The sequence below is a fragment of the Vulpes vulpes genome, chromosome 9 (genome assembly GCF_048418805.1).
Source record: "Vulpes vulpes isolate BD-2025 chromosome 9, VulVul3, whole genome shotgun sequence".
Taxonomy (NCBI): Eukaryota; Metazoa; Chordata; class Mammalia; order Carnivora; family Canidae; genus Vulpes; species Vulpes vulpes.
The window spans coordinates 22,627,880-22,651,881 of NC_132788.1; the positions used below are offsets into that span (position 1 = coordinate 22,627,880).

The following is a 24,002-nucleotide window of genomic DNA, read 5'->3' on the forward strand; positions in this document are numbered from 1 at the left end:
ATTGCATTCAATTGATATGTCTTTCTTTTATAATTTCTCCTTTTCATCTCTTTTTTTCTAGTAATATGTTTGCCTTATAGAGTTTCCCATTGTCTTTATTTGGTTGATTGCATCCCTGTGGTTTTATTTCCCATGGTCTTTTGTCTCCTTTTTTTTTTTTTTTTAATTTTTATTTATTTATGATAGTCACACAGGGAGGGAGAGAGAGAGAGAGAGAGGCAGAGAGAGAAGCAGGCTCCATGCACTGGGAGCCTGACGTGGGATTCGATCCCGGGTTTCCAGGATCGCGCCCTGGGCCAAAGGCAAGCGCCAAACCGCTGCGCCACCCAGGGATCCCTTGTCTCCTTTTTTGATTTTTTTTTTAAGGAAAATACTTCATGGGCGTATAATATCTGGTTGTCACTTTTTGTAATTTTGGAATCCATTTATGATCATCTCTTAGATTGATAATTTCATTAAAGTTTTACAAAAATGGTTATAATTTAATTCTGTCATTCTTCACTTCTCAGCTGGAATGCTTCATAAACAGAAAATTCTACTCATTGACTGTTGGGCTGCTAAGTTACTCTCATGTACAGTCTATATAAGAAAGACAAGATAAATACTTGGTTATTCTCAAATATTTATCAGTATTTATTCGTTTTTCAGATAATGACTTGATTCCCAAACATCCTTCAAAGGTGAACAATGAAGTCCTTTTTTTTTTTTAAGGTTTCATTATAAACTTATAGATTTAACATATTTGGTTTGTTTCAAGTCCATTACAGTTATTAATCCTACTTGGACTCTAACTGTACTTGCTATCTTTGGTAGTGGGAGCCTCTTCAAGGTAGCTTCTAGGTTTTGACGCTACCCTAGTAGTCTGTCATAGGTTCCTTGCTTTCTGGTATGATCCAAACCCTTTTCTTAAAATTCTGCCTCAAACTTAAAAAAAAAAAAAAAAAAAGTTATTTTTAGGCCTATTCGTGGACAAAACTAGGGAACTTAAAAAAAATTTTTTTTTATTAAAGATTTTATTTACTTATTCATGAGAGACACAGAGAGAGAGAGAGAGAGAGAGAGAGGCAGAGACACAGGCAGAGGGAGAAGCAGGCTCCATGCAGGGTGCTTGATGTGGGACTCGATCCTGGGTTGAGGCGGTGCTAAACTGCTGAGCCACCCCAGCTGCCCAGAAACTTTTTTTAAAAGAAAGTACATCCTAAGTTTACACTGATACTTTCAATTCAAATAATATTGCAGAGTTTTTAACATTATAAAATCTTATTTTTTCTTTTTTCTTATATTGAAGCTTTATGATACGCATACATTATATAAGAACAATTATTACTGGAAGCTGTTTGTTTGTTTTGTACTTCTTTTTGTCTTTAGGCATGTAACTCACCAAAGATATACTGGCAGATTACAGTGTTTTAAAGCTAAATACTTCTCTGTGTGGTTAAACTCAATACACATTTAGATTCATATGTTTCATTTATTGAGAAATGACTTTAAAAATTTTTTTTTAAAGTTTCTTTCTTTCTTAAGGACTTTACTTATTCATGAGAAACAGAGGGAGAGAGGCAGAGACATAGGCAGATGGCAATGCAGGCTCCCTGCGAAGAGCCTGATGTGGGGACTGGATCCCGGGACCTTGGGATCAGGCCTTGAGCTGAAGGCAGCTGCTCAATCGCTGAGCCACGTAGGGGTCCCAAAACTTTCCTTCTTTCTAATTGTGTTTTAAAACTGTATATAGGGAAAAATGAATTAGACAAACAGGGATCCCTGGGTGGCGCAGCGGTTTGGCGCCTGCCTTTGGCCCAGGGCGCGATCCTGGAGACCCGGGATCGAATCCCACGTCGGGCTTCCGGTGCATGGAGCCTGCTTCTCCCTCTGCCTGTGTCTCTGCCTCTCTCTCTATCTCTCTGTGACTATCATAAATAAATAAAAATTAAAAAACAAACAAACAAAAAAACTGTATATAGGGGCAGCCTCTGAGGCGCAGCAGTTTAGCGCTGCCTGCAGCCCAGGGTGTGATCCTGAGACCTAGTATTGAGTTCCACGTCGGGCTCCCTGCATGGCGCCTGCTTCTCCCTCTGCCTGTGTCTCGGCCTCTCTCTGTCTCTGTCTCTCATGAATGAATAAATAAATAAGATCTTAAAAAGAAAAACTGTATATACAGGGACGCCTGGATGGCTCAGCAGTTGAGTGTCTGCCTTTGGCTCATCAAGTCCCACATCAGGCTCCCTGTATGAAGCCTGCTTCTCCCTCTGCCTGTGTCTCTGCCTCTCTCTCTGTCTCTCATGAATAAATAAAATCTTTAAAAAAAAAAACTATATATACAGAACAAGATACATTCAGAAAAGTAGTTTCTGGGCCTTTCCCACTCTATCTTGTTCTTTCCTCTTAAATGTCATTGAAAGAGTTTTATTTTTCTATTACAAAATTTTAAATATAATTTAATATTTATATAAGATGTTCAATATTTGTTCATGTATATTCTTTTGCCTTTCTTTGATAATAGTGTCATATTTGTCTTTTCTGTCTTGTTTCATTTAACAATATATCATGGATATTCCATAGTAGTATTTATAGATATTGGTTATTAAAATGTTTTTTTGGACTGGTAAAAATACATACAAAGTTCACCATTCCAACCCTTCCAACTTTAGGTATACAGCTTGGTGATATGAAGTATATTCATCTTGTTATACAATTATCATCTCTATTCATCTCTAGCACTTTTTAATTTAACAAAACTGAAACTCTGTACGAAGTAAACAATAATTCCCCGTTTTCCACTCCTCCAAGCCCCTAGCAACCACCATTCTTCTTTCACTCTGAATTTAATTATGGTAGGTACCTAATATATGAGGAACCATACAATATTTGTCCTTTTGTGACTGGCTTATTTCACTTAACATATTGTCTTCAAGGTTCATCCATGTAGCAAATGCCAGAATTTCCTTTCTGTTTAAAGCCAAATGATACTTCATTGTATGTGTATACCACATTTTGTTTATCTACTCATCCATCAAACACTTGAGTTGCTTCTACCTTTTGGCTGTTATGAATAATGCTGCTATGAACATGGCTGTAAAATACTTGTTTGAGTCCCTACTTTCAATTTTTGGGGCTATATACCCAGAAGAGGAATTACTGAGACATATGATAATTTTATATTTAACATTTTGAGGAACCGCGATACTGTTTTCCATAGCAGCTGCTTCCATTTTACATTCCCATCAGCAGTGCAACAGAGGTTCCAATTTCTCCACATCCTTGCCAGCACTTGTTATTTTCTGGTTTTGTTTTTGTTATAATAGTCATCCTAGTGGGTATTAAGTTATCCTCATTTTTTTTCATTCCGTTCCTATTGATGGACATTTGGGTTGTTACTGTCTTTTGCTTTTGAAATCAAAGCTTGTCCTTATTCATCTTCGTATGTCCAGCACCCCACATAGTGACTCACAATAGGAACTAGTAAATAAATTGCTAAAAAATAAAATGCTTGAATTAATTAACGAACTTTACAAAGTCTTTTTTTTTTTTTTTAAGATTATTTATTTATTTATTCATGAGAGAGACAGAGAGGCAGAGACACAGGCAGAGGGAGAAGCAGGCTCCATGCAGGGAGCCCGATGTGGGACTTGATCCCAGAATTCCAGGATCACGCCCTGGGCCGAGGCAGGCGCTAAACCACTGAGCCACCCAGGCATCCCCTACAAAGTCTTTTAAGAGATGATAGTAGTCTTGGTCTAAGCACTTAATCTGCCGTTGTAAATAGAAGGTGCTTGATGGGGATGGTAATCCCAATCCCAAGGGTACCATATAACTGTGAACACTGGTATTTTACTTTGCCTTTTGAGAGGTGGGGAGCAGCTAATCAAAGTGGCTCAGAGCTTTGGGCATCATGTGTTTGTACTTGTAAGTGTTGTAATTAAGTAAAAGAAAAGAGCAACCTGTCTTTCTCATCTCTAGGCCTTTAATGTTCCTTATGCCTTATTCTTTTCTTGATCTTTGTCAAAATTCTGATGGTTGTACTTTTCCTATGTTATGTAGGAAAAAGAAGATAGGAGTGGATATCATTATATGTGGTATCATCCCATTTTTCTTAAAAAATATATGTGTGTGTGTGTGTTTATGCAGAGTAAGTGAGCTGGAAGGATTTTCACCAAGGCCAACAGTGGTTTTCCTGAATTAGCACAATTTATTTGTGTTTTCTGTGTCTTATTTAATGTTTATATTTTTAAAATTTTCTGTAAGAATCATATTATGCTTTTAAAATAGTAAAATTAGTGAAGAAACTTTATTTTTAATAATCCCACCAGTTCTTTTTTGTTTAGTTCTCAGTTACAGTGCCCAGGAGTTAGTATATATTAAATATATTTTGATTGAATGAGTGAAACACAAGAACTTGGTAAGTACCACCAAAAGAAGGCATAAAGTGCTAAGGGGATTTGAAAGAGAGAATCTTTTGTGGAAGGAATCAGTTGTAGATGGTATTTGAATGAAAGACAGGGTTTCTTTTTGTTTTTTTGTGAGAGAATAGTGTAATATACTCCTATATGATAGTAATTATTAACATTTTGTGGATAGGCCTTTTAGAAAATGAATTTGATTGCAATTCATGGTTTTTATCTTCAGAATACATGCATTATCAGATTTGCTTCTCTTATTGTCTTTTGTTAGTTTACTGTTTAGATGTTATGCTCAAAACAAACAACAGTCTAGTGAAACGGCTTAAGAAGTCAGGAATTAAGAATCTTGTAAATTGAAAAATGTACGTACAGGTATTGGAGAATTAATCGCATTTAGTTATTTCTGACTTTAAGGAAAAAATAGTATTTTAAGTTTTTTCTTTGATTTTCTTGTGTGACAAATCACTTTAAAGGAATACCTTTAAAATACTTATTTTCAATTAAATTATGAAGTATGATAGAATTTTGATCATCAGGTTTTACTTTTGAGAGCGATCATAGTTCAGAACTGTTCATGGTATTTGAAATATTAAAATTTACTTCCTTAAAGAAAAGTCAAATTTATGGGCTCTTCTGGGAATTCCCCTTTGACTTAAGAATATATATCTGTTCCTCTCATAATGGCAAATTTCTATAAACCAACTTACTGAAATACTGTTGAAAAGTATTTAGTACACTGTCCTCAAGGCATTTTTTAAAATTAAGATTTGCAAAAGAAAAAAATCTGTAGGATTAAAGGTATTTTTCAAACCTAGAATTTTTTAATACAAAATAATTCTTAAAGTTTTAGATCTCTTTTCCTATGAGAATTTATTTTTACAGAAAATGAGTTTTTTAAAGATCTAATTTTAAATCACTTGAAATTATTCTGAAAAGTTGTTTTTGAATAACTTCTTATTCTAGTTTGGATCTGAAATAAAATGAGTACCATTTTTGAGTTTCCAGGGCCACTCCACATTTGGTTTCGCTTTTAGTGAATTTAGTCAAATATTCCCGAACGCAGTAGGATACAGTTTCTATGGTTACCAGACACTTTGTAGAGTGACAAAGATCGGAATTCTGATTCTCATGAGTCAAAATTTGGCCTTTGACTCTGTCCCCTTTTCATACCCCTTGCTAAGCTTGGGCTGTTGCTGTGCTTGAAGGCTTGTCAGCTAGCAGGTTCCTATGGTAACAGGAATGGAAATTTGAAAGAAGAAAGAGAATGGGAGCACAAAGGCTTGGTTGATTTGAATTTGAACAAAGAATGGAAGGTTCCGTGTAGTGCACCTTTGTTATAGAAACCAGAAATTTAATTTTAGGAAAGTTACTTTTCAGTTTGTAAACTTCTATACCCTGGTCTTGATTTAGTGAACAAAAAGTATTACTGTTTAAGGAGGTATGCAGTAGGAATCTTTAAAAAATTAATCTTTAAAAAATTAAAAATTAAATTGTTTTTCTATTTGATAAAGCTTTAATAGTATTCCTAATCTAATATTTCTCAACTTTACCATATGCAGACTACCTCATTTAATTTTGATTTTGCTTAGGTTAAAAAATTGTTAAAGCAATTTGCTCATTTGAAAAATATTAGTATTTTTGTTTTTATATAACTGCTTTATTGAGGTATAATTAGTGTACAGCAAACGACCCATTTGAAATGTTCAGTGTTTTGACAAATGTGTATGTCCATGAAACCATTAATACAATCAAAATATAGAACATTTCCATTACCCCAGAAGCTTTCTTGTGTGCCTTTGTAGTCTACCCTCCCTCTTCACTCCCTGCTCCAACCTGTTTTCTGTCACTGGATTAGTTTTCATTTTCTAGAGTTTTATATACATGTAATCATATGTTATCTATTTTTTATGTCTGGTTTCCATCACCCAGCATAATGATTATGATATTCATCCATGTTCTTTTTTGCTTTTTAATCACATCATTCCAATTGACTTTCACTTGTTAGTGACAAGGGAATTCAAATTTAGCCGGGTTCTTTAGGCCCACCGTGTAGGAAGGACAGCTATAGCTCTGTTAACTTGCAGCTCTTTCCTAATCCCCTTTTAAGCTTTACTGGGTTCTGTATGCTATTTTATATACTGTTATTTATATGTTATTAAAACCATCTTAAAGAGGAGAAAACTGAAGTTGAGAGATGTAGAACAAATTGCTTAAATTCAGGGGCTCTAGATAGGAATGCCAGGGTCTTGACTCTTGGGTCTGTCTTTGTAGCTCTGTGATTTTGGGCAAATTACTTAATTTCAGGTCTCATTTTCTTCATATGTATTATAAAATGTGATCAATAATTATAGTACCTACCTTATGGGATTATCAAGAAGATTAAATGAGGTAATATGTGTAAGGCACTTAATTTACTGCCACTTTACTGTCAGTAAATGCTAGCTGAGATACACAGCAGAGGGTACTTACAGCTAATAAGTGGCAGGAGCATAAACTTACAGCTTTAGGCTTATTGCAGGCAGCACAAAATAATCACTTAAATCAGTTTTATAATTCATCAGTAATTCACAGATGGAGGTTTTACTAACATAGTAACATAATATCAAATTGGTTGATATTTTATGTGTTGCTAAGTACCAAGCAAGTTTTGAGACTTAAGACATACATAAAAATAAGGGTGCTTGGGTGGCTCAGTTGGTTAAGTGTCTGCCTTTGGCTCAGGTCATAATCTCAGGGTCCTGGAACCAAACTCCACGTTGGGCTCCGTGCTCAGCAGGGAGTCTGCTCCTCCCCATGCTCATGCTTGAGTGCTCTCTCTCAAATAAGTAAAGACCTACGTGTGTGTATGAGATGTATGTACATACATCAACGTGAATATAATAACGTTTTTAACTTTTAATTTAAAAATAATTAGAAACTCATGGAAAGTTGCAAAAAGAGTACAGAGAAATTCTGTGTACCCTACCTAGCCCCCACCTTCAACCCCCAGTCTTCATATCTTATATAACTGTCATACAGCATCAAAACTAGGAAGTTAACTTTGGTACTATCTATAGAACTTATCATATTTCACCAGTTTTTACATGTACTCATTTTGTGTGTGTATATGCATACATCTGTGTGTGTAGTCTTTGCAGTTCTTTTTCAATAAGCTCTATGCCCAAAGTGGTGCTTCAGCTCACAACCCCTAGATCAAGAGTCACATGCTCCACCAACTGAGCCAACCATATGCGCTCCTAGTCTTTGCAATTTTATCACATATATAGATGTGTATAGCCACTGCTACAATTAAAGAACTGTTTTATCACCACTAAGGGATTCCCTTATGTTTCCTTTCTACCTCCTTTCTTTTCCCAATACTAAGCAACTACCACTTTGTTCTCTTATCCATAATTTTGTCATTTCAAGAATTTTATATAAATGGAATCATACAGTATGTAGTCTTTTGAGTTTTTTCACTTAGCATAATGCCGTTTGAGATCTATACAAGTTCTGTGTATTAATAGTTACTGTTTTCAATTTCTGAATATTTTGTTATAGAGTTATGCCACATTTTGTTTAATCAGCCACCCATTGAAGAACATTAGGTTGTTTCAGCTCTTTGCTATTACAAATAAAGCTGCTATGAACATTGATGTAAAGGTTTTTGTGCAGACATAAATTTTTATTTTGGAGGGATAAATGCCCAGGAGAGTGATTGCTGTGTCATTTGATAAGCATATGTTTGGAATTTTAAGAAACTGCCATTTTCCCTAGTGGTTGTACCATTTTACATTCTCACCAGCAATGTAAGTGAGATTTACTTTCTCTACATTCTCACTACCAGTTAGTATTATCATAATTTTTTAATTTCAGTTTTTCTGATACATATATAACAATATCTCATGTGGTTTTAATTTGCATTTCCCTTATAGCTAATGATATTGAACATCTTTTCATATGCTTATTTGCCATTCATATGTCCTTTTGGTAAAATATCTGTTATGTCTTTTGTTCATATTGCAATTGAATTGTTTCTTATTTTTGTGTTGTTAGAGTTCTATATATAGTCTGGTTACAAATCCGTTGTTGGATATATGGTTTACAAATAGTTTATCCTACTCTGTAGTGTGTCTTTACCTTTTAACAAGGTCTTTAAGAGAACAGAAGTTCTAAATTTTAAATAAGTCTAAAACTTCCAGGCTTTTTTTTTTTCCTTTGGTGTAATTTCTAAGAAATTCACCTAATTCTTAGTCTGGAAGATTTTTTTCTTGTTTGGTTCTCTTGGTTCATTTTCTTATCTATAAATATCCACCTCTTCCAGCACCATTTGTTGAAAAAACTATCCTTTCACCATTGAATTGCTTTTGCTTCTTTTTCAGAAATCGATTGTCCATCCTTGTATAGGTTTAATTCTAGGTTCTCTGTTACATTCTATTGATCTTTTGTATCTGTGTCTCCACTGATATTGCACTGTCTTGACTACTGTTAGCTGTAAAGTAAGTCCTTAGAATTGGATAGCATGATTCTTCACACTTTTTTTTTTTCAAAGTCTATTCCTTTGGGGTTTCTTTTCATATAATTTTAGAATAAACTCATCTTTACTAAAAGTCATGCTGAGTTTTGATACAAATTTCATTAAATCTGAAATCATTTAGGGGAGAATTGGCATCTTTACTGTTGAATCTTCAACCCAGAAATAGTGTTATTATGGGTTGAATTGAGTTGCCCTAAAATGCGTATGTTGAAGTTCTAACCCCTAGTACCTCAAAATGTGACCGTATTTGGAAATAGGATCATTACAAATGTAATTAGCAAAGATGAGCTCATACTGGAGTGGGGAGGAGCCCTAATTCAACATGACTGGTGTCCTTAGGGAAAGGGAAATTTGGGGGCACCTGGGTGGCTCAGTCGTTTAAGCATCTGCTTTTCGGTTTGGGTCAGGTTCGGGTCATGATCCCAAGGTGCTGGGATCGATCCTCATGTCAAGTTGCCCTGCTCAGTGGGGAGACTGTTTCTCCCTTTCTTTTTTTTTTTTTTTTAAAGATTTTATTTATTTATTCATGAGAGACAGAGAGAGAGAAAGAGAGAGATGCATAGACACAGGCAGAGGGAGAAGCAGGCTCCATGCAGGGAGCCCGACGCAGGACTTGATCCTGAGTCTCGAGGATCACACTCCAGGCTTCAGGTGTTGCTAAACTGCTGCGCCACCGGGGCTGCCCTTTTTTTTTTTCTTTTTTTTTTTTAAGTGTTTCTCCCTTTCTGCCCCTCTTCCTGTTTATGCTTTTTGTCTCTCTCGCTCTCTGTCTCTATTTATTTATTTATTTTTTTAATTTATTTATGATAGTCACAGAGAGAGAGAGAGAGAGAGAGAGAGAGAGAGAGGCACAGACACAGGCAGAGGGAGAAGCAGGCTCCATGCACCAGGAGCCCGACGTGGGGATTCGATCCCGGGTCTCCAGGATCGCGCCCTGGGCCAAAGGCAGGCGCTAATCCGCTGCGCCACCCAGGGATCCCTCTGGCTCACTTTAATACATAAAATCTTAAAAAAGAAAGAAAAGGGAAATTTGGACACAGACCTACTAGAGGGAAGATCCCATGAAGAGGCACAGGGAGAATGCAATGTGAAGATCGGATTTATGCTATCACAATCCAAGGAACTGCCAGAAACTAGGAGAGAGACCAGGAGCAGATCCTTCTCTTGCACCTTCAGAGGGAACATACATGGTTCTGCCAACATCTTGATCTCAGACTTCTAGCTTCCATAAATGTGAAACAGTGAATTTCTGTTGGTTAAGCCCCTCTGTTTATGGTACTTTGTTACAGCACTTCTAGCAAACTAATACACTGTGTGTTTGTTCATTTATTTATATTCCTTCTTTTTTTTTTTGTCATCATTTTATATTTTTCTGCGTACAGGTTCTAAACCTGTTTTGTCAAATTTAGACCTAGGTGTTTCTTTTTTCTTTCTTTCTTTTTTTTTTTAGTGGTTGTAAGTATTGCTTTAGTTTTCTTATGCTTTTAATATTTAGAATGCAATTTTACATAGAAGTAGAATTAAGCCAGGGTGCCTGAGTGGCTCAGTCATTTGAGTCTGATTTTGGCTTAGATCGTGATCTTGGGGTACTGGGATCGAGCCCTGCGTGTGGCTCCCAGCTCAGTGGTGAGTCTGCTTCTCTCTCTCCCTCTGCCCCTCCCCCTGCTTGTGCTCTCTTGTCTCTCAAATAAATAAATAGAATCTTAAAAAAAGAAAACACCCTAGTTAGGGGCGCCTGCATGCCTCGGTCGGTTAAGCATCTGACTCTTGTTTTTAGTTCAGGTTGTGATCTCCTGGTCATGGGATCGAGCTCCACAACTGGCTCTGTGCTTAGTGGGGAGTCTGCTTGGGATTCTTTCCATCTGCCCTTCCCCATAGCTTATGTGTGTTCTCTCCCTTAGTCTCTCAAAAAGGACAAATAAATTAAAAAAAAAAAAAGAATTTTTTTTTTTTTGTATGTTTTTCTTATGTCTTGCAACCTTGCTGAACTCACTAGTTCAAGGAGCTATTCTTTGTAGATGCCTTGGGATTTTCTATGTAGATGTTAATGTTAACTGCAAATAGGAACAGTTTTATTTCTTTTTCTTACATCTATACCTTTTCCCCCCTTTTCTTGCTTTATTGGGTTGGCAGGATTTCCATTACCATATTGCATAATAGTGGTAAGAGCAGGGACACCTGGGTCAGTGGTTGAGGATCTGCCTTTGGCTCAGGGTATGATCCTGGGGCTAAGGATCGAATCCTGCATTGGGCTACCTGTGAGGGGTGCGCTTCTGCCTCTGTCTATGTCTCTGCCTCTCTGCCTCTTGTGAATAAATACATAAAACTTAAAAAAAAAAGGAGTGGTAAGAACAGACATCCTTCCCTTATTTCTAATCTTAGGGGTAAGCAACTATGTTTCACCGTTAATTATGATAGCTATGTTTGTAGATGCTCTTTATCAAGTTAAGGAAGTTACCCTCTGTTTCTAGTTTGTTGAAAACTTCTGCATCATTTGGCATTATAATGTATTTTTCTGTTAGCCTGTTAATTTGGGATTTCATTAATTGATTTTTGAATATTGAACCAGCTGTGAATTTCTAAAGCAAATCCTACTAGGTTGTGGTATAGAATACTTATATTTTTGGATTTGCTTTGCTGTTACTTTGTTAAGGACTTTACATTTTGTTTCTGAGGAATATTGGTTTGTAGATATATGAAAGCATTCTATTTTGATGAAGTCTGATATATCTATATTCTTTTGTATTATCTTTATTTGATTTTAATATTAAGCACCTCTTGCTTTGTAGAATTAGTTGGAATATGTTCTCTTCTTTGCTGTTTTCTGGAAGAGATTGTGTAGAATTGGTGTTAATTATTCTTTAAATGTTGTTAGATTTTATCTAGGAAACCATCTGACTTGGACATTTCATTTTCTGGATGTTTTTAGCCACAAATTCAAATTCTTAGTAGTTACAGGTTTCTTCAGATTATCACTTTAATTTTGGGAGAGTTTTTGTAGTGTAGCTTTGAGGAATTTGTCTACTTCTTCTAAGGCACCTAGTTTATGTGCATAGAGTTGTTTGTAATATTCCCTTATTGTCTTTTTAATGCCTACAGAGCCTCAGTGACATCTTCTCTTTTATTCTTGATATTAGTAATTTGTACTTTTCCTTTTTCTTTAATTGTCTTTTCAGAACCTTGCCAATTTTATTGGTAGTTTCAAAGAACCAGCTCTTATTTGAGAATTTCTCTTTATTTTCTGTTTTCAGTTTCATTGATTTTTCTAATTTATTATTTCCTTCCCTTTGCTTTATTTTGTTCTCTGGGCTATTATGAATAATGCTGTTCTGCTGTGAAAATTCATATACAAGTTTTGCCTTGGGGATGCCTGGGTGGCTCAGTGGTTAAGCGTCTGCCTTCAGCTCAGGGCGTGATCCTGGAGTCCCAGGATCAAGTCTCCCATTGCGCTCCCTGCATGGAGCCTGCTTCTCCCTCTGCCTATATCTTTGCCTTTCTCTGTGTGTGTGTCTCTCATGAATAAATAAAATCTTTAAAAAAAGAAAAGTTTTGCCTTGAATACCATTTTTAATTTATTTTTACTTTTAACTTATACTGAATATCATTTAATAATTAATATACCTAGGACTGGAATTGCTGGATCATATGATAATTTATGTTTAACTTTTTTTTTTTTTTTTTTTAGGATTTTATTTATTTTAGAGAGAAAGAGATAGTGAGAGAGGAGAGCATGAGCAGGGAGGAAATGGAGAAGCAGGCTCCCCACTGAGCAGGGAGTCAGACTGGGGATCCCTGGTTTATGACCTGAGCCCAAGGCAGACAGTTAACTGACTGAGCCACCCAGGTGCCCCTCTGTTTAACTTCTTAAGGAATCACCAAATTTTTTTCTGTAGTGGTTCACATGATTTACATTACCATAGCAACACATAAGGGTTCTGATTTCTTCACATCCTTCTCAACACTTGTTATTTTCTGTTTGTTTGTTTTTTTATTTTCTGTTTTTTAGATCACAGCCATCTTAGTGGGTGTAATATAGTATCTCATTGTGGTTTTGATTTGTATTTCCCTAATGATCAGTGACATTGAACATCTTTTTATGTGTTTATTAGCCATGGTATAACTTCTTTGGAGAAATGTCTATTGAAGTTTTTTTGTCCAAAAAATTGGGTTGTCTTTTTGTTGAGTTGTGGGAGTTTTTTGTTTTCTGTATACTAGACACTTACCAGATGTGTTTTATAAATATTTTTTTCCAGTTTGTGGATTGTCTATGTACTCTCCTGATAATGTCCTTAGATACATGAAGCATTTTATTTTGATGAAGTCTAATATGTCTGTTTTTTCTTTTGTACTTGTGCTTTTATTGTCAAATCTAAAACCATTGCCATCCAAGATCTTGAAGATTACCTCTGTTTTCTTCTACAAGTTCTATAGATTTAGCTCTTAAATGTAGATGTTTATCCATTTTTAGTTAATTTTTGTATGTGGTATAATGCAAGGGTCTCCAGCTTTATTCTTTTGCATGTTTAGACTTATGCCAGTACCAGAGTGTTTTGATTACTATAGCTTGTATTAAGTTTTGAAATTGGAAAGTATGAGTAGTCCAATTTTGTTCTTTTTTATTCAAGGTGGTTTTGATCAGTTCAGACGCTCTTGCAATTCCATATGAATTTTGGGATCAGCTTTTCCATTTCTGCAAAAAAAAAAAAAGGCGATTGGGATTTCTGAAGGGATTAGATTGAATCTGTAGATCATATTAGGGAGTATCACCATCCTTTTTTTTTTTTTTTTTAAGACTATTTATTCATAGAGAGAGAGAGACAGGCAGAGTCACAGGCAGAGGGAGAAGCAGGCTCCATGCAGGGAGCCCGACACGGGACTCGATCCTGGGTCTCCAGGATCACACCCTGGGCTGCAGGCGGCACTAAACCACTGCGCCACTGGGGCTGCCCGGAATATTACCATCGTAACAGCATTATCATTTAATCCATGAATACAGGATGTCTATTTATTAGGTCTTCTTCAGTTTCTTTCAGTAACACTTTATAGTTTTCTGTCTTGTACCACACTGGTTAACTTTCTTCTTAAGTATAGGATGCTATACTTTCTTTTTGATGCTCTTAAAAATGGATTTTTTCTTAGTTTCCTTTTCTATTGGTGATTTTTTAAAATTTCCTTTTTAATATATTCCTGGAATGTAGAAATATGACTTTTATCTCAGTTGATTTTTGTATAAAGTGTTTGTAATAAATTCATTTATTCTAATGGTTTATAGATAATCTTGGATTTTCTTTGTAACAGGTTTTATTAGTCTAATTCTGTTAGAAGACGGAAGCACTCAATGATTTAAACAAGGGAAGAATAATATAAAGAATAAGTAGTATAGGAGAGTATAAGATAGCTCAACAGGGTTCTCTGGGGCAGAGGGACAATCTTGGAAGGGACTACCAGACCCCAAGGCTCAGACCTTAATTATAGATGATGTAGTTGCTGCTCAATGGGTGGCAGAGAAATTCACTGGGTTAGTTGGGCCAGAGCTGGTCCACAGTTGCTGGGCAAGCAGGAAGCAAGTCTTAAGGTCATGGGGAAAAGTTAGCTGATGATTCAGCAAGAAGAGGGAGTCAGAGCACTGCTACAGGTAGGAGGCCTTGAGCATGCAGTGTCTTTATTGGAAGGGCTGCAGGAAGGGGGTCAACAGGCTACACAGTGATTGTGAGGCTACTCAGAGACCTTTCTGGGTACATGGTGGGACAGACCACCATAGATTTCTTTACATTTCCACTGCTGCCTGACTGTGCAGCAACCACAACCAACAAGGAAGCCTCTTTGTTCTGCAGTATTCCTCCAACATTCTTTATTGAGAAAATTTAAATTCATGTTTAATGTAAAGGAGAAGTGGTGAAATGAATCCCATCTATTATCATCATTCAGCTGATATTGAAGGGTGAATTTGGAACTGATAGGTAGAAGTTTGGTAACTGGAACACTAATATATGAATAATGATAGTTTCTATCTGATCCACCTTTAATTTTTATATTTCTTTCCTTCTAATTCTTTTACATTTTTTTCTTTTTCTTTTCGTACTGTCCTAGTGAGGACTTTAAATACAATAAGATGGTGATAAGAGATATTTTTGCCTCATCTTTGATCTTGGGAAGCTTTCAGGAATTTACCACCAAGTATGAGGTTTGCTGTAATTTGATGTATATACTCTCCATAAGATTTGAGGAAATTTCATCTTACTCTGCAAAGAGTCTTCATCATAAATGAGTATTGAATTTCATCTAATACTTTTACTACATCTATATTATTAATGGATCATGTGATTCGCCCATTCTTCTATTAATGCTATTAATTACATTAACGGGTTTTTAAGATGTTAATCAGTGGTGTATCCTTAGGAAAAAAGTTCACTTGGTGAACTTTAAGATTTTATTTATTTATTTATCAGAGAGAGAGAGAGAGAGAGAGAGAGAGCATAAACAGGGGGAGCAGCAGGTAGAGGGAGAGGGAGAAGCAGGCACCCCGCTGAGCAGGGAGCCTGATGTAGGGGCCTGATCCCAGGACCCTAGATCATGACCTGAGCCGAAGGCAGATGCTTTAACCAATTGAGCCACCCAGGCGCCCTTATTATTTCTTTTTTACATATTCTGGATTAATTTACTGACATTGGGACATGATTTTTTTTTTTAAGATTTTTTTATTTATATATTCATGATAGAGAGTCAGAGACAGGCAGAGGGAGAAGCAGGCTCCATGCCAGGAGCCCAACGTGGGACTGGATCCCAGGACTCCAGGACCATGCCCTGGCCCAAAGGCAGGTGCTAAACCGCTGAGCCACCTAGGGATCCCCGGGACATGATTTTTATATCTATAATCATGAGGAATAATTTTCCTTCTTAGATAGTTCCTTTTAGGTTTTATTATAAAAATGAGGGTGATTTCATAAGATCAATTAGGAAAGGTTCCTTTTTCCCCCTTTTTAGGAAGAGTTTGTGTGTGATTACTGTGACTTCTTGCTTTGACGTTTGACAAATTTTTCTAGTGAAGCCATCTTAACCTAGAGTTTTCTTTAGGGGGTATCATTTCTAATAATGCATTAAGTTTCTTTGTAGATAGAGGATAGATTTTCTTTTATGAGTTTTGGTGAATTATGAATTTTTTTCCCCAAGGCATTTGTTCATCATGTCAGATTTATTATTTATGGTTATCTACATTACTCTCCTTCATTCTTGATATTGATAATTCACATTGCTGGTTGTTGTTATTGTTGTTATTGTTATTGCCTGTACCTTCTCTAAGTTTGGCCACTCTTTTTCTAGCTTCTTGAGATGGAGTTTATGTCATTGATTGTTTTTAGGCTTTCTTATTTTCTGATATGTGTATATCAGGTTGTAAATTTCCTCTGAGTACAGCTTTTGCTGATATTTTATTGTCTTTATTTACTTTTATATATAGACTATATAACCTATATAATTATATATGTAATTTAAATTTCAGTTATGATTCCCTTTGGTGATTATGGGTATTTAGAAGTTTGTTGTCCAATTTACAAATTTTTGAGCAATTGGGTTTGAGTTCTTTATTTATAAGATTTTATTTATTTATTCATGAGCGACAGAGTGAGAGAGGCAGGGATGTAGGTAGAGGTAGAAGCAGGCTCCCCGCAGGAAGCCCAAAATGGGACTCGATCCAAGGACCCCAGGATCATGACCCGAACCAAAGGCAGACACTCAACCACTGAGCCACCCACGAGCTCCAATCCAGTCATTGTTGGGCATCATGATTATAAATGTTATTTAGATCAAATTTGTAATTGGCTTGGTTAGATTTTTGCATTCTTACAGAATTTTTGTCTTCCTCTTCTGTCACTTACTGAGAGGTGTATCAGTCTTTCCTCTCAGTGTGGGTTTGTACATTTTCCCTTTTGGTTTTGTCTTCTGTTTTTTATTAAAATAATTTGAAGCTGTATTAAGTGGTACATATAGGTTTAGATTTGCTTTTTGGTATTAATGTATTGATTCTATTCTCTTAGGAAATGCCCTTAACTCTGGGAATACTTCTGTCAAAATCTACTCTGTTTTGGTTGGTTCTGGCATTACAACTTGCCTTTCCTCTACTTTTAACCTGTTTCTTTCTTTCTATTTTTTTTTAAACATGTTTCTTTATATTGAAAAATGTGTTTGGGGCTCCTGAGTGGCTCAGTCAATTAAACATCAGCCTTCAGCTCAGGTTATGATCCCAGAGGTTCTAGAATGAAGCCCCCATATCAGGCTGCTCAGCGGGGAGCCTGCTTCTCCCTCTCCCTCTGCCTGCCACTCTCCCTGCATGTGCTCTCTCTCTCCCTCTGTCAAATAAACAAAATCTTTCAAAAAAGATTTTGTAAACAGCAATTTTTTTTTTACCTGGTCCAAAACTCTTAGTCCTTTACTTAGAGTTTTTAGTCCATGTGTATCTAATTATTGGTGTATTTGAGCTAATATTTACTGTTTTACTCTTTGACTTCAATATGTCCAAACTGTTTTGCATTTTTTTCTTTCCAGTATTGCCTTCTTTTGTGTTATATTATTTCCCTCTTATTTACTTCATTATGCATTCTTTTATTGTTTACCCTAGAAATTATGATATGTACTCTGATACTCAATACTCTAATAAAATCGTTATTTTAACCACTACCCATTAATGTTCTTCTGGCCTCCCATCTTTTCCATTTTATTATTATGCATATTAATATACCTGTGTTTTGTATGTATTTTAAGACATTATTTTGTAACAGAACAGAGAGTATTCATTTAAATTTTTCGCATATTCACCCCTTTTTATGCTTTTAAAACTTTTGAGTTTTCATCTTTGATCATGTTCCTTTTGTCAGAAGAACTCTGAAGTATTCCTTGTAGTGTAGATTTCCTGCTGACTAATTTTCTCCCATTTTTTTGTCTGTCTGAAAATGTCTTGTCTTTGCCTTCATTTATGAAGGATTTTTTTTTTAAAGATTTTATTTATTTATTCATGAGAGACACAGAGAGAGGCAGAGACATAGGCAAAGGGAGAAGCAGGTTCCCTGTGGGAAGCCCAATGCGGGACTCAATCCTGGACCATGGGATCACACCCTGAGCTGAAGGCAGACGCTCAACCACTGACCCACCCTGGGACCCTATGAAGGATATTTTTGTTGGCTATAGACTTGTAAGTTTGCAGTTACTTTCCCTTAGTTCTTTAAGTCATTCTATTGTTTCATGGTTTTCTGAAGTCAGCTCTGAGTGTTAACTGTTGCTCTGTTAAAGATAAGTTGTCTTCTCTGTCTGTCCCGCCCTCCCCAGGGGCTGCTTTTTAGGTATTTTTTCTTCAGTTTTCAACAATTTAAATAACATTTTCCTAGGTGTGATATTCTTATATTTAACCTTCCTGGGGTTTGCAGAAGATTTTGAATCTGTATATTGTTGTCTTCAATTAGTTTTGGAAAATTCTCAGTCATTATCTTTTTATATATTGCCTTTGCCCATTCTCTTTCTCCTCCCCTTTTGAGATTACAGTTATGCATATCTTAGACTTTTCCACATCTTTTACATGTGTGTTATGTTCTTTTATGTATTTTTCAGTATTTTTTGGTCTGTGTGCTTCTGTTTGGGTATTTCCTATTGCCTTGTGTTTTCTATTTTGCCGATTCTGTCTTCTGATAAATCCAATGAGTTCTTAGTTCCAGATCGTATATTTCAGTTATAAAATTTCCACTTGATTCTTTTTATAATAGATTTTATATATATATATAATAAAGATTTTATATATATAATGTAATAGATATTATAATTTCAATTTCTGGTTGAAATTCTTCATTTTTATTTTCTTGAACGTATTTGACGTAGCTATATACAGTCTTGTGTATTAGGTCCAATAGCTGGATCACTAAAACACCATAAAATTTTTCCTTGGTTTTAATCATATGGCCCTATCTCTCTCTCTCTCTCTTCTTAAGATTTTATTTATTAATTTGAGAAAGCCACAAGAGGGGAGAGAGAGAGAGAGAGAGAGAGAGAGTGCACAGAAGCAGGGTGGGGAGGGGCAGAGGGAGAGGGAGAAGTAGGAGATTCCCTGCTGAGTAGGGGGCCCCACACAGGGCTCACTGATCCCAGGACCCGAAGATCATGATCTGAGCCAAAGCCAACAGCTTAACTGACTGAGCCACCCAGGCACCCCATATGGTCCTGTCTTTTGAAATGCCCAGTAATTTTTTGTTGAGTGTTAGACATTACAAAATGGTGAAGTTCTAGATGATGCTATATTACTACAGAGGTTCACCCTTTCTTCTGATTAACAGATAAATGGTGGATCACCTTAATTCCATCAGAAGGGTCTGAATTGAGGCTGGGTTGCAGTGTTGGTAGGTCTCTGCCTCCTTTGATTTGCCCCTGCAACTGGAGTGTAGCCATTCAGAGGCTTCCAGCTAAGAGTCTACTTAATTCACATCCCCTGGCAGGACTTGAACTTTAATCCATGTTTCCATGGTAAAACTGCCAAAATCTCCACTCTCCCTTTCAGAAGTTTTCTGCTTAGCTTCTTAGCTCCTACAGAATTTTCAGATATCTTGAAGGGAAAATTGGCTGTGTCAGACTCAGTCCTTGGCACTTTCCCTTCTCACCTACATCTTACTCCTTTCATTTTGAATTTTGTTTGTAGCCTTGTAGACCACCAAAGCTGTGCTGTTTTCTAGTACCAGCCTAGTCAAAGCCTGATTCTCAGCCTCTTGCCTCATGCTCAGATATAATAAATGCCTCCTTGGAAAAGTAGTGGCACTTATCTGGCCACCTTTCCATATTTCCCTGCTCTCTGTATTCTTGGTCCCTCCAGTTCTTTTGCTTCAACCATTCTTCAGTAGCTTTAAATAGATATTTTAAAACTTTTTTCCTATATTTTAAAATTGTTCTTGATGGAAACATTGTTTTAACACAAGCTGCTCCTTCATTCTTGGGAGTGATGGTCACATATAGTTTATTGTTACATATTGAATACCATATCCATTATACAGTTAATGTCTCAGTTTCTTTAAGTAACTCTTGGTTTTCTGACTGGATCTTGTATAGGAGGCCTTAAGAAAACACTACATATCAATGTAAAAACTGATTGATTCTTATTCAGTAGAAAGGCTTAGTAGTGAGAATATTTATTATCAGATCAAAATCAGCAATGACTCTGTAACTTATATAAATAAGTGGAGGGGATCCCTGGGTGGCGCAGCGGTTTAGCGCCTGCCTTTGGCCCAGGGCGCGATCCTGGAGACCCGGGATCGAGTCCCACGTCGGGCTCCTGGTGCATGGAGCCTGCTTCTCCCTCTGCCTGTGTCTTTGCCTCTCTTTCTCTCTCTCACTGTGTGCCTATCATAAATAAATAAAATAAAATAAAAATTTTTTTAAAAAGTGGAAAAATAGGAGCACCTAGGTGGCTCAGTGGGCTAAGCATCTGCCTTCAACTAAGGTTATGATCTCAGGGTCCTGAAATTAAGCCCTGAGTTGGGCTCCCTGCTCAGCGGGGAGTCTGCTTCTTCCTCTCCCTCTGCCCTTTCCCCTGCTCATGCGCTCTCTCTCTCTCTCTCTCTCTCTGTCGCAAATCAATAAAATCTTAAAAAAAAAAAAAAAGTGGAAAAGTATTTGATAGTCAAAAACTCAGGTGCATATTTATTGGGATATTTGATGTGTTCCTGTGGTTTTAATGATTATTTTAGCATGGTTTTATGTCTGGGGCCACTTTTTTCTTTTTGTTTTTCTTAATATCAGCTTACAGTGTCCTATTTACATTATGCGATATCAGAGTTAAAAATTTTTTTTAATGTAACAAGGACAAGAAAATATGAGACAAATGTGAGAGATCCTTCCCTCTCCCTCACTCTCAAAATAACTACTGCTATGTATAACTACTTCTCTTCCTACACCCCCACTCCCTTTCCTCTTTTAGCATTTTGTCTGCTCTCTTCTGTTGATACTTGTTAGTTGAAGAAAATGTAGAAATCAAAATACATAAGAAGAAGAAAATTAAAATCTCTTAAAGTTCTGTCACCAAGCAGTAATCACTTTTTGAGCATTTGGAACATATCTTTTATGGGTTTTTTCCCAATGTGATTCTCAGCACTGTCTCTTCATTAATATCACCTCTAACAATTAAAATATACATATAGGTTCTGAAATAAACCTCAGTTTTAACCAATTCAGAAGCTTTAGGGATATAGCTGAGAGGATTTTGTTTCAAAAAAACAAAAAGTTGCCTTCAGAAATTTTTAAACTGGACAAAAAGAATATTATTCTATATAGGAAGTTTTAACTTGTATACAATTCTTTCTCTAATTATTCCATTTTAACTTCTTCCTAGCCATTCCACCCAATGGTGAATCTGGATTGTTCTCGGGATTTTCGGCCATTTCTTTGTGCACTCTATGCTCCTATTTGTATGGAATATGGACGTGTCACACTTCCTTGTCGTAGGCTGTGTCAGCGGGCTTACAGTGAGTGCTCGGAGCTCATGGAGATGTTTGGTGTTCCTTGGCCTGAAGATATGGAATGCAGTAGGTGCGAAAATCATAGATTTTCATGGATCATTGCTATATAGTATGTTTAAAATTATTTGTCTTCTAGTTCATCAGTTTGAAAAACTTTTTTGAAGTATTTCTTACCATTAATTTTGAAAAGCAGTTTCATGACCTCAAAATTGTTCATTTCCTTAGAAACTTGAAATCACAAAATGAAAAGATGGAAAAGAGAAAAACATTTGTGTGAAGAAATTTTTAAAAGAATTAAAAAACAATGAAGACATACAGTTGATTTTTCTTCCTCAAAAAATTTCTTTTCTGGTTATATAAGCAATGCAATTAGAAAATAGAAGAAAATAATCATTCATTACCTCATCATTAAATGTCTTTAATGATGACTTAATGGAAGTTACATATCTGTATGATTTAAATGTGTTAATGACTAAAGTAGTTCTCTTTCTTTTTTTGTCGTGTATTAACAAACCAGAATTAGAAAATGAGAGATACTTTTCAGATCACTTCCAGTATATAGATTATAAGCATTTCCTAAAGACTTGAGGATGTTTACTAGATAATCTTATAGATTTATATGAGAGAATATTATCGTTAGTAATAATGTGTATGGTAATACTGTATTTTTTTACCTTTTTGTATTGTGAAATATTTCTAGAATAAGGAACAATAAGATAAATGCATATGTGCCAGTTGTCTAGCTTGATCCAGTCTTAACATTTTGGGATACTTGCTTTAGTCACTTTTTTTCTTTTTAAGAAATAATACAGAGAGAGTTGAAAGTTCCTTCCTTGGTATCCATCTTGATTTCAATCCCTTCTTTCCTCCCCAGAGATGAGGTAATAATTATGTTGACCATGTTGTTAATCATTCTTATATTTGTTTTTATATTCTTACTACATATATATATCTATAAACAACATTGAATTTTTAAAAATGTATTTATATCTGTAGATTTGGTTCATTCCTCTTAATTACTACATAATGAGCTATTAATATTCTGTAGTTATTTAGCCATTTCCTACTGATGGTCATTTAAATTATTTCTGGGTGTTCTCTGTTATCAGTAATGCTGCAGTGAACATTCTTCTTCACGTTTAAGATTAATTTTGTCCTCTAAAAATAGCCCTTGGGGGTAGGTGAAAGCAGGTGCTATTCTCATTTGGCAGTTGGAAGAACTTCAGAAATAAAACATAATAGTTTTGGGACACCTGGGTGGCTCAGTGGTTGAGTGTCTGCCTTTGGCTCAGGTTGTGATCCCAGGGTTCCAGGATCAAATCCCACATTGGGCTCCCTATGTGGAGCCTGCCTCTCCCCCTGCCTGTATCTCTGCCTCTCTTTCTGTGTCTCTCATTAATAAATAAATAAAATCTTAAAAATTTTTTTTTCTTAGAGTCAGTTTACTGACATTTTGCTTTCTCCATTTTGTCCACTTTACTTCTCACCTGTTCAAAGGTTTTCTTATCTGGTCCCATATAACCATCCACTTTCTCCCCTAACACATGGTAGTGTTTACATCCCTCTTTTAGAAGTCTGTTAATTTCTTGATGTTTGTAACAACAGCTAGAATTGCTTGGGCAGGAACTCTATTTTATGTTTCTTGTAGCTAACTCCCATTATTTAGTGGTCTTTTTATAGTAATAGTTTATATGCAAGTATAGAAATCTCATTATCATCTTTATTTCTTTATTTTGATGGGATTAAATCTATTTTATGTCCTCACTTATTGCCTAGCACTAAGTAACTATGAAACCTTAAATTCTGGCAAACTAGTCTTTCATAACAACCTTTCATTCTTCCATTCCACATCTCTTTCACGTGTCTCCTATACTTCTTTAACTTCATAGAAGTGGTTAGACTTTGGGTTTGTTTGTTTTTTATAGGCTCCTAATAACTCTCTTCCTAATCTCATTTGTTTCCTTACTTACTAAGCTTTGTGGTCTGTCACTTGAAATGACACTCTTGCTGGCAATTTCAACTCATTCCTTCTATTGCACTTGTTCAGATTTCCAACTGGATTGATTCAACCCATTTCTTACAAATTAATTATGCTTTATATTTAATGATGCCAACCATAGCAGTTCCTTTTTTAAATGATATTTATTTATTTATTTATTTATTTATTTATTTATGAAACAGAATAGAGGGAGAGGGAGAGGCAGACTCCCCACTGAGCAGAGAGCCTGACATGGGGCTCAATCCCAGGACCCCAGAATCATGACCTGAGCCAAAGTGAGATGCTTAACCAGCTAAGCTACCCAGGCACCTCTACTGTAGCAATTCTTTTTTTTTTTTTTTTTTACTGTAGCAATTCTATTTGCTGTTTGTCTTTGGCACATTTCCAGTTTTGTCAACAAATAATTTGTTTATTCCTCTCAGTACTTCTGCCAAATCTATATCACTCACTTCAAACCCATATTTCACCCTTATTCTGTATTACATCCTATTCCCCTTATCTCATCTTGTCTTCTTTTCATGAAAATCATTTAAGCCATCATATGTGAACTATTGTGGTTTGCTACATCTCACACCAGTTATTCTCAATTTCTTTTTTTGGATCCTTTT

At 35.9% G+C, this 24,002-nt stretch overlaps 1 protein-coding gene across 7 annotated transcripts in view; it reads left to right on the forward strand.

Annotated features, from left to right (window-relative positions):
• FZD3 (frizzled class receptor 3) overlaps positions 1-24,002 on the forward strand; it is a 93,912-nt gene that overhangs the window by 14,234 nt on the left and 55,676 nt on the right. For 5 of the 7 annotated variants that reach the window (XM_026007846.2, XM_026007849.2, XM_072719579.1 and 2 more), the window contains one exon: positions 21,269-21,465. The exons of the other annotated variants lie outside the window; for them this stretch is intronic. In XM_026007846.2, the coding sequence (XP_025863631.1) occupies positions 21,269-21,465 (197 nt within the window). The remainder of the gene's footprint in view (positions 1-21,268; positions 21,466-24,002) is intronic. 7 annotated transcript variants of the gene reach the window in all.